Here is a 14229-nt window from a genome sequence, read left to right on the forward strand (position 1 = left end):
CTGCGTAAGTCTCTCTTGAAAGTGCAGCTGCTCTTTCAGAACTTATGACACAGTTTCAGCTTTCAGAAAAACAACAAAAGCCCTCACTCTGAGTTACTTTTGTCTTTCGAATTTGAAGTTCTAGTCAATTACACAATAAATGTCATACATTTACGACTGGCCCGTCTTTTTTTTTTTTTTTTGTCAATCATAGAAAGTGAACAACTCTTGTCCTACGTTCTATAGAGACACTAACTTCAGATATCTTTTTTCAAGGAAGTAATAATTACTAATGAAAAGATCCTCTGAACTAGAGTGACAGATGAAATTAACAGCTTATAAAGCCTACCAAAACATACAGGTGAAGTTACAGAAACTGATGCCAGCTCATCCACGACTGCCTAGCACCTAGTAGGTGTGTTCAACAATGCAAATGCTCCTACTCCCCCAGGAAAATTGCCTTCTGATTTTAATGTAGACACCAGGGGGCGCTCACAGTGCTGTGAGATTTGAGGCGCAGCCTCCAGCTCTAACCCAAATGGCCTTTTCGATTAGTTTATCTTATCAAAACATAGTTACTACTAAGTCCATTATATTATACAAACTATGCTCAAAACATGCGATTTTCACACACATCAAATTAAACATGGCGGCGATTATTCCAAAAGATAACAGGGACATTTAGAAACTCAAAGGCAATCTGAATGATTTGGTGTTAATGAAAGCCATAATGCCAGCATTTTAGAGGTGGCATAGAACATGAAAACTGTCAGATGTCCAAGACTTTCCCTCCTGAGAATCTAGAGCCAAGCAAAAATGAAATTATCGAATTAAATGTCAAAGCAAGAGACCATTCTCCAAATAATTTTCTCGAGTTCAAAAGAGATGGCTAACAGAATCTGATAATGGTTAGTGGGCAGGTTCTAAATGCTTTTCTGTGAAAGAGTCTCTGTGTGATCCGGGAATCCACAGGCCTGGCAAAGCCAGGTGCTTTGGTCCCCTTACTCTTTCCTATTCTATTCTATTTTCTATTTTATTCTCTTTTCTATTCTATTCTATTCTATTCTGAAACACAGTTGCCCACCACAGAGACGGTCCCTGTGGACCAATATCACCATGTTGTGAAGTTGAAACTCTGTAAATGTGACTTGGTCCTTCATTCTGAAGCCTCAGAACTGTAGAAAAGAAGGTCATTTGTGCAGACCTGATTCTAGGTCCAGGGTCTCTGCTGGTCTCTTAGTCACAAGTTTCTTCAGAGTCCTCCAGGAAACCCAAACAACTCTTTGTAATAGTTACAAGGGGAAGTGTTCTCCAATGGGTCTGTTTGGTGAATCACTCTACTGGGAACTATATTCTTTCTGTGCACTGAGTGTGTTTTAATAGCTGTAAACACACGCATTAACAATTTTTTTCAAAGCATTCTTGAAGTATTGTGAATTCCAGCATCAAATGCAGAGAAGTCTTAACAGGGAGAGAAGGCTTACATGTGTGTGGGGGGAGGGGTAATCAAGGTGGGTGGGAGCAGAGAGAAAGGTCAACACCAACAGCCAGTTTCTCAGTGTTGGCCTTCCAAATGCTGGCATTATTAACAAGCTGATTCTGTACTAAATCTATTTCTAAAATAATTTACTACTAAAATTTAGTAACATTTGCTTCTGACATTAGAAAATACTAAAGGAAAAAAATCCTACTTTTGTAGTCTTCTGGTAACTTCTTGGCTTTAAAGATTCATTTGGAAAACTGAAATGAATGCCATTTTAAATAACTTAAATTTTTAATATATTTGTGTGTGTGTGTCAGGAGGGTGCCTATGTGTAGTTCAGAAACCCTATGTCAGCGGTTGTTCCCAGCCTTCTAGCCTTCCATTTTGCTGAGACAGGTTCTTTCTTAACGGCTGTCCTGTGTACTGCAGGCCAGCTGGCCCAGGAGCCTCGAGTTGATTCTCCTGTCCCAACCTCTTGTTAGTCAACACAGCAAGCACTTGTACCCATTCAAGCAAGACAAAATCAAAATTCTAAACAGAAACTAAATCCAAGAAAACTTGCTTGCCCTTAAACCTAGAGTGACCCATGTTGAAATGCTATGCACTTTTTAAATTTTTTTTTTATTTTTTTTGGTCAGGTAGAACAGGTGAGGGGGCTATAGATGGTAGGATAATGAGTTTTATTGAGGAGCTGTCATATTTTCCTTGCCATTAAAGACTCACACCAGGATGAGGCGTGCCATATATCAAGGGGTATTTCTCTGTAGGAAGTGGAAAGGACTAGAATAAAACATTGCAGAAACCGTAGTTGGCACGCGAAAATGATCACATAGAAAGCCCACTAGACAATGTTCCCAGGAAAACAGCCTGAGCCCAGAGAGAGGCCACAGGGGCTACAAACTGCCACACTGTCTATGGGCCAGGTATGATTGAGCCCTTAACCACCGAGATGTCGCTTCTGCCCAAGGTGAAATTTGAAAAGAACATCTCTAATTCACTTCAGAGATATAGACACCCTTCCAAATAAAAAGGGTTTGAAAAATAAATGTTCTTATTGTTTCTGAACGCATTCACTATGAGGTACAGTGTTTCAAAATTGAAAAAGAATTTGCACAATTTAAAAACAGGTATAAACTAAGGATATTTTTATAAAAAAAGGAATTATGGAGCCGGATCCAGTTGCTACAAACCCATTTCCATGTTGTGTTTCCCCACAGTGATTTATTCTTGGAACTTTCTGCTCATTAAGACAGTCACTTCCAAACTACCGACCTCTCGAGGTTGGTAATGACATTTTCTGGAGAGAAGTCACCAACTCTTCAGAATGTAGGCTGACTCAGTCCCTCTGGGGGAACCCTGAAACTGGCCACAAAGTCTGTAAAGTACTACTAACTCTGAAAAATGTATCCATTCATTTTTAGTTACACTGAGTTCGTCCCATATGGTCATCAAAACCAGTGCAAACCGGCTTACTTCTCAGCCCCACCTGCTCTAAAAAAACCTATCAGATAGACCTGAAACTTGCTCCTTCCAATTTGTCACTAAAGATTCGCTCACCACCAAGACTTGATTTCATCGTGGCTTCAATCACATCTTATTCAGGAACAGCCCAAAAGGAAGGGTTATCTTTTGCTCTCGCTCTTCACGTCTCCAGTCTTTACAGCCGCCACCACGGAAAACTAGTCTTCCCGGGGTTATGAATGACTCTGTTCTCTCTCATCCATAGACACTACCTACGTTCTTATCTTTTGTGATGTCTAGAACCTTTTAACACTCCCCACCACAGATGCTTTCTCAAAACCCTCTCATCCTCGGGCTTCTACAATTCCAGGGGCACCTGACTCTCTCGCTGCCTCTTAGCTCCATCTTTATCGAGGCCCTCTTTTCGTCTCCAGAGGTTCTCAACCATAGATGAACATTGTAATCATCCAAGAACCTCTGGAAACTCCCGCATCCCCTTTTTGAATGGACTCCTAGAGACAATTAATTTGAGACTGGGCCACTAGAACAGGTATTCCTAAAGCTCCTTGGCTAGTTTAAGTTGAAGTGGAATTGAGTACAAGAAAGCCCTTCTCTAGTTGTAGGAGTACCAGGGTCTACCCTTGATCTCATCTGCACCCCTACAGTTTGCAGGTTAAGCTCATTGACCACCCCTTCCGCGTCAATCTCCCTTGACTCTGACTTGCCGATACAGTCCTTCTGGTCCTCAGGCCTAAAAATCTAACTCATAGGTATCTATGTTTTGTGTTGTATAAACCTCACACCAATGGAATACATTGCCTTCCCAGAAACCCTGCTGTCCTACCTCTTTGGGATACCTATCACCATTATCTGCCCAGTACCCCCAAATCAGAACCTTTAGTGACATCTTTGATAATGTCTTTTCCCTAGTGTTACTCACTCAAAAACTACCAAGTGTTTCTGAATCCATCCTCTGAACATCTCTAGAACTCTGTTATTTTCCCCCAGCATACCTGCCGCTGTCCTAGCTAAGGACTCAGTAACCTGTACCACAGGAGGTTTGCCCTATAATTGTAATACCACTCTTAGTCTTGAAACATGGACTCCGATGTATTCGTTACCCTACACTAGACTCCCAGTGTCAAACACGCAATCTGAACATCCACTTCCCAGTTGTAAACCTCACAGAAAAGGTTCAAAGTCACAAATTGTTCCAGAACTAATCTGATCGCCTCTGTAATCCACCACGCTGCAATGCCATCCTGCCTGGTTCTCAGTTCTTCAGAGGTACAGTGCTCGCAGAGACCTCCATGCCCAATGCTTCTTCTGACTGGCGTATTTTTTCTTCCCTATTCTGTGAGAATTTTGTTCACACATGCAATGAAATATAAACAGGTGTGCCTTCATTTCCTCTAACCCCTCCTCTCCTCATGCGACTATTTCCTCCTTCTCTTGCTCCTCCTTTTACCGCCCTTCTTCCTGTCTCTAATAATCCACCAAGTGCAATCAACTGCCCATATGTACAAGGCTTTGGAGCCATACCTGCAGCATGGGAACCAACCAGCGGCCAAACCCTAAGTGGCATATTATTTTATGATCTCTTCCTCTAGCTGAGGCTTCCTCGGGCCCCACATGAGTCTCAGTTCCTACTTTGTTCTTGTCCCTAGATCTTCCCATCAGAGTTTCCTACAACAATGAACGTATAAGTGGGCAAACTATTGTACTATTGTTCCTGTGCCCTTAGAGTTGGTCTCTCAATCTCCCTCAGCTAATGACCAGATGGATACAAGAGCGACATGCACAATGGACTAGTAATACCTGGACCCAGATCATTTGCCAAGGAAAAGTATCTTAGCCATTAGAAATATTAGCCAATGAGCATAGAAGCATGTATCAAAAAGAAATGGATTTAAGAAAGCACCTCTTGTGGGCCAGGGATAAATCCTGTTCCCACTGCCAGGAGTCCCTCAAATAGACCAAGCCACACACTATCATCCACATTCAAAGGGCCTAGTTGGGTCCCATGCAGGCTCCCCAGCTGTCAATTCAAAGTCCATGAGCTCCCGCTAGCTTGGGTCAGCTGTCTCTGTGGGTTTCCCCATCATTATCCTGCCTCTCCTTTGCCTTGCTCACATAATCCCTCCTCCCTCTCTTCCACTGGACTCCAGGAGCTCAGCCCAGTGCTTGCCTGTGGATCTCTGCATCTGCTTCCATCAATTTTTGAGTGAAGGTTCATGTTTATCTTTCTGGGTCTGAATTGCATCACTCAAGATGAATTTTTTCTACTTCCATCCATTTGCCTGCAAATATCATGATGTCATTGTTTTTTACTGCTGAGTAATACTCCATTGTATAAATGTACCACATTTTCTTTATCCATTCTTTGGTTGAGGGGCATCTAGGCTGTTTCCAGGTTCTTACTATTATGAATAATGCTGTTATAAACATAGTTGAGCAAGTATCCCTGGGGTATGATTGAGCATCCTTTGGGTATATGCCAAAGGATGGTATTGCTGGGTCTTGAGGTAGATTGATTCCCAGTTTCTCAGTATTCTGAAAAACCGCCATACTGATTTTCAAAACAGCTGTGCAAGTTTGCACTCCCACCGAGCAGTAGAGGAGTGCTCCCCTTACTCCTCCTCCTCCTCTCCAGCATAAGCTGTCATCAGTATTTTTGAACTTAGCCATTCTGACAGGTGTAAGATGGTATCTCAGAGTTGTTTTGAATTGCATTTCCCAGATGACTAAGGGTATTGAGCAGTTCCTTAAATGTATTTCGGTCATTTGAGATTATTCTGTTGAGAATTCTGTTTAGATCTGTACCCCATTTTCTTAGCCTTAATTGCAGGGGGAAGGGGCTTGGTCCTGCCTCAACTGGATATGCCAGGCTTAGTTGACTCTCCATGGGAGGTCTTACCCTCTGAGGAGTGGATGGGATTGGGAAGGAGGTGGGTAGGAACATGAGGAGGGGAAGGAGGGGGAACTGTGGTTGGTATGTAAAATGAATTTTAAAGAAAGAAAAATAATAATCATAATAAAAAGAAAGCATCTCTCCAATTAGAAGGACATCTCTCCCTTTGAGAACTCTAGTATGGGGGGGGGACTTCTAATCTTTTAAAATATTAATTGTGTTTATGTGGTGGGGGGCATGGGTTTAGCTACTCTTGGAGACCAGACACATTGGATGTCTCTGGAACAGGTATCATTACAAGTAGCTCTAAGCCTCCTGATGTGGATGCTGGAATTAAACTTGGGTCCTCTGACACAGTGATATACACGCTCAACAGCTAAGCCATTTGGCCAACCCCAGCTTCTACCTTTTAACCTCAGTTTATTAATGGTATCCTATACCACGATTTTCTGTGTTCAGGGATGATTTTTCAATGAGCAAACTTTATTAATCTTAGTTTTATAAGCTATAATTTTCAGCTCACTGCAAACAAAAAGAACATTGCTCAGAATATATGAAGGGTTTTAACAGTTAGGTGTTTGTATTTTAGTATTACTAAACTCCTGCTAATCAGGTAGAAATGATGCAATGTTTAGAAACTTGACCTGTTCCCAAGTAGGGTATAAAATACAGAAACTGGAGATTTCCTAAGACAATGTTATTTCCAGAAATATATTCAAAACTGGTAACAGTGACCAAGTTGCTATGGACCGTTGGTCTTCCAGCAAGAGAAACAGAAGCCCAGACAGGAAGCCTAACAGCTCAGCAGCCAGAACTCTGCATCTGCAGGGGAAGTGAGGGTCCTACTCACCAAGAGAGCAGACACAGGAGCAGGGGATTCGTGCTGCCTGATAGGAATGTAATGTGTGCTCACACGACATTTTTAACTGAAGGACTGCCATATTACAGAGGTAAAAAGAATGTTAAATCAATTCAAGATATCAAACTATCAATACTACTTCAAGATAGATCTTTCATGAGGTACTCTTAATTTTGTACTGTCTTAGACATCTACTAGGTCAATTACTGAATAAAACTCGCTATGGACATTTCCTGTCCTCAAAAACCACATGTGGCCAGAGACTGCTTTACTAAACTTCATAGATTCTATGACCAGGTAAGTCAGTCATTCAGAGCTACTTCTCTAGGCACACAGGCACGCTGCATGCGCGCGCGCACACGCACACACACACACAGACTCACAAAGACACACACACAGGATCAGAGACACACAGGCTCACAAAGACACACACAGAGACACACACACACATACAGGATCAGAGACACACAGGCTCACAAAGACACACACAGGGACACTCACACACACACACAGGATCAGAGACACACACAGACGCACAAATACACACAGGATCATACAGAAACACACACAGACTCACACACCCAGGGGGTAGAAGAAAGACTATCTGTGGTAATTATGAAGTATTAAAAATCCAGAGTGTCTTTTGATACCCAGATAGATCTGATAATCATTCATGCCTTGTTATTGTGTTCTGCTTAGCTAACTATTTGGATTTTAAGCATGGACCATGCTTAAATGTATAGATTGAGTCACTATTCTTACCACCCTGACTCAGGAGCTATCAGAGACCAAATTCATTCAACAGCCCCCAGGAAGGGCACAGAGCAGCTGACAGAGAGGAGAATGGACATGTGGAAATCACTGTGACCTATTTAGACACAAGTGGATGTAGTCCCAGGGCCTCCTGAAGGAAGACCATGTTTTTGTCCATGGGAGGAAGCAGTAAGGGGGTAAAAAACAGCAGCCACCTCTGAGGCAGGCAGGATGCTAGAGGGAGGGAGAGAACACAGGAAGAAAACACTCTGGGTGCTAGAGAAGCAACTCCGTCAGTGTTACCTCAGCAGCCAATTGGGTCTGCTAGGGGGCACTGCCAACGTCTCCCCTGAGCATGCCAGATAAATGTGTATGCCTGCTTGACTCTGATTATGGCTGTAGTGAATACAACATGATATGCAGTAATAATAATATATGATATGTGGGAGAGCATAGGCGCCTATCTGAACCAGCCATTTGTCTGACATAGTGCAGAGACTTGGAAACACCTCATGACGGATATTTTGAACCAAACAGCTGGTAGGCACCATTTTACAAGACTGGACACTTTTAGAATCGTGATAAAAAGTAACGGTATTCCAGAGACAAGCGGTTACTAACTGAGATAGATAGCTCCAATAGCTCTCTATCTTACAACTTCTATTTTGGATGGGCTAAGTGACTTCTTTTTCATTTTGCTTCATTTCAGTTTGTTATATTTTTTGTTTATACAACTAACATTTTATTTTTAGGCTGTTAGTTGATCCTAGTTACTTATTTTGATAGCATTTTGTTGCAGATATCACATATATTTTAAGTAGAAAATAATTTCTCAGTGTCTGATATGTATCAGATATTGAACTAAGTATTTTGGGAAGCAGGATTTTAGACAGGGTCTCACTATGTAGCTCTGGTGATCCTTGGACTCCTGTGTTAGGCTGGCTTAGATCTGAGCTCTCAAAGATCTACCTTCCTCTGCCTCCCGAGTGCTAGAATTAAAGGCATATGCCACCAAGCCTGGCTAAGCTAAGTGTTTTTAAACTTTATAATAATCACTCACATTCTAGATAAGATAATTACAATTATTTATGTAATTGCTAACATAGTAAATCATAATATAACTATGTAATATAGTTAAATATAAATAAAAAATATTTTTTAAAATTATAAATAGCTCAATACAGAGGATTTTGTGTGTGTGCATGTAGGTAGCTTTGTTTCCTCTATATACAATACATACATACATACATACATACACATACACACACACAATGTGTTCCTAAGTAATAGTCCATAGTCTATAAACCTTAGTCTTAAATATTCTGTTCATCAATTGGTGACTTTTTAAACTTTCTTTTTGGACATTAGCATCCATATTTTACCTCACAGCTTTAAATTACTTTTGAATTTGTTCTTAATAAACATTTTTTTCTTGTAGAAGCTGAGACTGTATTGATCGTAATGTTCCCTGAGAAATGACTTCAGTCAGTTCCCTTATGAAAATATTCTCAATGCTGCCGTAGTTGACACTGGAACCAATCAATTGGCTAGGACCTTACACTCAATTGTCTCTTTCATCTCGGCATTTTTGTGATGGTCTCAGTTGTTGAAGGTGAGAAATATCGCTTTGGCTTACCATTGCTAACTCTTTTACCCACTAATCAAGCTGATAACTATCAGACTTGTCCTTTCCTTTATCCATCCATCCTAGAACTTGTAATGTTCCTTCTGTATCTACTACTGTGTTTCAGCGTCTCTGGAGAACTCTGTGTCCTATACGGTGGATTTAGGTTTTCCTTAATTGGGAGCTGCCCTCATCTAAAAGCTTATGTAATTTATCAGGGCACGATCTTTCCGGTTAAATACAAGCATCCATAAATAGATCCAGTGCCCTCCAGGCAGGATGTAGCTACCACTAGTTCTAATGTCACAGATCTGGACAGAATGCCAGGCCCGGAGACCCTGGGAAGCCTCTGTTAGAGATCAAGGCTTCCTTCATTGCACAGTTCTCTCAGGCAACGAAAATACTCTGCAAAATCATTGCGAATACACAACTCTGTGAGTCTTCTATGCACCCCAGTCTGCCACTTGGACCAGGGGTTCCTAATGGTGCTCTGAGGCCCATCTCTCCTTCACAAAGAATTAAGGTTCACAATAACTCTTATTTTCCTGACTAAAATTTGTTTATGTTGTTTCTCTCCCTCTCCCCTTCGTTCTCCTCCTCCTCCCCTCCTCCTGTGTCTTCCCTCCCTCCATAGCCTTTGTACTTTTCTATCAGCTTCAGCCAAGGCCAATGCGCAGACGATTCCTGCCTTTTTATGGGTGCTGAAGTAAAAATGTGAAGAGACAAAAAGAACAAAACAAGCAAGGAAACAACATGGAGATGACTATAGAAGTTAAAGACAAAATAAGGTAATCTCCAATAGCCCATTTACAGATAAAGAAAAATCCCGATTATTACCTATAACTAACTCATCGTCATAGATGATAGCGCATCCCTATGGACAGCACACGAAACCCTTCCTTTAATCCTATCTTCACTGAATATGTACCACTGAAGTGTAAGGCTAAGCCTCCATACATAATTTTGAAGGAGGAACCCATAGCTCTCTGTGCTTGATCCCCACTGCGGAAAGCAGAAACAAAGCAGTCATAACCTAGGGTTGCTTTGAGGGGGAAACATTGAGCAATATACACGACAACGCTTAACACTGGGAGCAAGATAGATCTAAATATGATATTAGTTCCCCTTTCTTTTCCCATGGGCCTGTGCGCAGCAAATTTGCTTTTGACTTTGAAACATGAAACTTTTCCCCTCCCCCAGCAGCACACATGTCTCAAGTTGCTGCAAACCTAAATTAAGACATAAAAAATGAGGGCCAAAGACAGGCCTGCTTCACAGGGGAATCTGGGGGGAGGAAATTTAGTAACTATATGTTAGACCTCCTATATTAATGATTTTAACACAGTAGACGCGCCATTTTCCCCTCCCTTTCTTTTATGGTATATATTCTACGGAGGAAAAATATGGTATCCGTTTCTTTTTCAAAGGAAGAGAAAGAAAAGCCCTTGGGCTAGATGATGGGATGTAGGATCAATCTAACTTTTCATTCCCGATGTGCCCTTTATCCTATATCAAAGATGAAAAGTCCAAGATCAAGTACAATCCTCAGCAATCCTCCCCTGGGCTGGATCCTCTGGCTTTGAGGCAGGTTTTACTCATGGTGAGTGATAAGAGGTGGCTGGCCAGAAGGCATCCTACAAACCTTTCCCTGAAAGAGCTATGCCAGCTACTGAGATCAACTAAACTACAGCGGCAAGCAAGAGAAAGGCAAATATCACCAGAAGCAAGCTGCCACGGGGCTAAAGCTGAAACGCATGCACTTTAAACTAGAAGAAACTGGCGTCGTGACGTCTTCCAGGATTTGCCCAGCAATGGGCCCATGGGGGAGAGAAAGTTCATTATCTCCTGGTCCAGGACCCAACTCACCCAGCTGGAGCTGCTTGCAGGTCTGGCCTGGATTCTTTCCGATCCTGCATCTGTAAATCGCCCCAGGATTGACCACTGAGGCATTGGAGGGCCAGCTGGCAGTGGGTGCCCCTGCGATGAGCCTAAAGCGAGAACCATGCAAGTTCGCTCAGATGTGAGCCAGCCTGCCCACCCACCCTGCCCCAAGTTGCCACAGCTGTGGAAGTGGCGCCCACGTCCTCTGCCCATCACCTTCTCCCAGGACTCAGGACTCCCGGGACCAGGTACCCGGAGCACCCTGAGGGCTGCTATCCTAAGATAAGTTAGTTCCAAGGCTTTCCAGTGAGCCAACTGGCTGGAGCCAGGCTTTCCTCTGATCTCCCAGGAGGGCGGAAAGTTTGATTCAAACAAGGAATCCTAGAGGCGGAGACGCTGCCACATGCCTCTTGGGGAGGGCGCACTCACCAGCGCTTTTCCCCGTGGCTGTGTAGCACGACCGAGTAGCCAAACAGAGTGCCGGAGGGGCCCTGGTACAGCAGCGCGCTCTCTGGGTCCAGGTTGTAGGGGTACCCCGCAGGCACTCCCAGGTACAACAGCATCACGGCTTCCCAGAGGGCGACCCCTCGGGGCCCGGGTCTGCGCCTCGGTTCCGCAGCCATGCACTCTTGGTGGGGAACATTCAACACCAAACGGCCACTGACCAGAGTTGCGCAGGATGCGACGGTTGGCCAAGGCGAAGAGCGCCCCAAGAGATGAAGTGCAGCAGCGTGTCCGGTACTGGCAGGCGACAGGGGCGGAGAGAGGGACGCCAGGGGAGGGGAATTGGTGGCCACAGGCGGAGCAATTGTGGTGGCCAGGGATGCCTCAGGCCCTGGCCCACGCCCCGTTTCTGTGGCCTGGGGGCTCCTGTGATCTGGGTGGGGTCTTGGGTGTGGTGCTGTGGCTCACAGCCTCAGCTCGCTCTCCCCAACCCGATCCCCACCCCCACCCCGCCGCAGCTGTAGGGGGCGCTAGGGGACCTAGGTTACCGGGACTCACATCCTGGCCAGGTTCAGAGCATTCGGATGGCTTTGGGTTTCTGGGGCTTAGCAAGAATGGCCCTGAGAAGGACACACACGGGGCAGGACTTTCCCTTTTCAAAGTTGACCGGGGCTCGATGGCCAGCCTTGAGGTACTTTGTGCAGTGACTGACCTCCATGGCTAGCCTCTGTGACCAATAGCGGTCCCCCCAATTTGGGGACTAGGACTGTGGCGAAACCTCCAGAATTTCCTTTGTCAATGAAGTGCCCTGTAAGGGAGAGAAATTACACAGTTGTCACCAACTAAAAACTGCCCCTACATATACCCCGAGGAGCCTAGGGAGCATTTTGGTGACAAACGCATATTATGACTAGTCTCTTCAAAGCTCCCAGGCCTGCACCCTCTTGTGCCGGCTTCCTTCCTCTCCACACTTCCTCTTAAGTAGGGTCTGTATGCATGAGCAAGCCAGGCAATAGCCTGTCCCCAAACTCAGGCTGGCTAAGGAAATTCTGTGACTTGCCTCACTAAGCAATCTCCTCCCCCTCACCCCCTCTTCACTTCTTCATAAGCCGTCCCTATGTACAGGGAGCTGTTCCGTTGCCCCAGGACACACCCGCCACCAGAAATGTAGACAGAGCAGGAAACAAGCTCATACCGAGCCTCCAAAGCGCTACTGGAGGCCTAAGACACAGCACACCTGAGCCAGGTGATGGTCCTTGGCTGAGCACATGCCATGTGAGCCCGGTTTCGTGCAGGAGGAAGCAGCAAGCGCCGACAGCTGTTGGGAGGAGAGACACGGGCCTCCTTGCCACTGCTGCGTGAAAAGACGATTGAAAAAAGGAGTGTGCCTGCCGCTTAAACCCACGCACGGCCCGCGTTGTCGCTGCTCACTGAGTTGGATCCTTTTAGGCAGCAGACAGTATCCGGTCCCCGCAACACCACCAACAACCTGCAAGACTGAAGAAGCATCCAGTAAAAGATGGGTCAGGTGGTAGAAAACAAACGTTCTACAGAGTCTGGATATTTGGGGACACTTGACACGGGTTAAAAGACAAGGATAGTAGAGTCAGGCTACACACACTCATGGGACTGGCCCCTCAGCCAGGTGGAGAACTGAGAAATAAAGAGCAGGTACCTCCTGACACCCTCAGGCACTGATGGAGGGGTTAAACTCTGGTCTGAGATGATAGCTGCCTAGTGGGCAGAACCTGGCTTCTACCATTCTGATTACAATTTACTACGTTTCCAGAGGTATTAAACAACCCACTATGACATCCTAAGCTTTGAAAACAGACCTCTTGCTAAAAATCCCTCCCGGTGGGAGACATAAGCAATGTTTACCCCTTCTTCTAATGTCCCAGTGACAAAGCCAGGTACGGTTCCAAAGGTTACCCTGGAGAACTGCCTTGGTTAGGACGCCCACTGCTGTGACAGAACACCGTGATCAAAAGCAACCTGGGGAGGGAAGGATTTATTTAGCTTACATATTCTGAATCATAGTCCATTGCAGGAAACCAAAACAGGAACTCAAACTGGGCAGGAACCTGGAGAAGACCACGTTACCGAGTTGCTCCTGATGGCGCAGACTGCTTTCCTACAGCACCAAGAATACAGCCTGGAGTGGTACCCACCAAGAGCTGGACCGCAGCAGAAATGAGGGGTTCTCTCTAGGCCTAGATGCAGTTCCATCCCTAGCAGAGCCCCATCCGCAGTCTTCCCAGGCTCCTCTCACCCAGCCTCTCCTCCAGACCAAGTGCCATTAAAGCAAGCAGAGTTTCTTATACCAGGTGGTAAGGAGCCCCTGCTTACTCAGGTGAGCATCTAGGACACGCCCCCTCCCCCGTGCCTGTTTAAAGAGTCAACAAGTCCAGCTGGGATAATTGTTTTGCAAGTTGGCCAATCTGAATTTCCCAAGATGGTGGTTGCTGCGCTCAGAGGGTAGTCACATCGAAGCCTGTCCCCTAAGCAATAAAAGGTGCTTGACATCGCTTTACAAAGTCCAAAATCAATGCTCTCTCTCCTTAGTGTCAAAATCCTTTGCTGGCTCCTTTTCTTCCAAAACAAAGACTGAAAGTCCCAGGGTTTATTTTAACTCAGGAGCATTTATCCCCACCCCCCCTCACATCCTTGTCCTGCCTTTAAAAGAAACCTAATATCACCAGTATTCAGTTCAAGTCTCCAGCCTGGACCTTAAGCCTGGTCTTGGTCTACAAACAGCTGTCTGAAGCCTCAGCATGCTTCTCCAGCGTGCTTGCAACTAAACTGGAGCTCTGTCTCACCCTAACAGAATTGTT

General features: G+C 44.7%; 1 protein-coding gene across 1 annotated transcript in view; it reads right to left on the bottom strand.

Annotated features, from left to right (window-relative positions):
- The window catches only part of Itga4 (integrin subunit alpha 4), a 68278-nt gene extending 56372 nt beyond the window's left edge, over positions 1–11906 (bottom strand). The window contains exons 1-2 of the mRNA XM_075984760.1: positions 11381–11906; positions 10937–11058 (exon numbers count right to left, since the gene is read on the bottom strand). Coding sequence (XP_075840875.1) covers positions 10937–11058; positions 11381–11574 — 316 coding nt within the window. The 5' untranslated portion in view covers positions 11575–11906. The remainder of the gene's footprint in view (positions 1–10936; positions 11059–11380) is intronic.
- Positions 11907–14229: the final 2323 nt, after the last annotated feature.

The sequence above is a fragment of the Microtus pennsylvanicus genome, chromosome 9 (genome assembly GCF_037038515.1).
Source record: "Microtus pennsylvanicus isolate mMicPen1 chromosome 9, mMicPen1.hap1, whole genome shotgun sequence".
NCBI lineage: Eukaryota > Metazoa > Chordata > Mammalia > Rodentia > Cricetidae > Microtus > Microtus pennsylvanicus.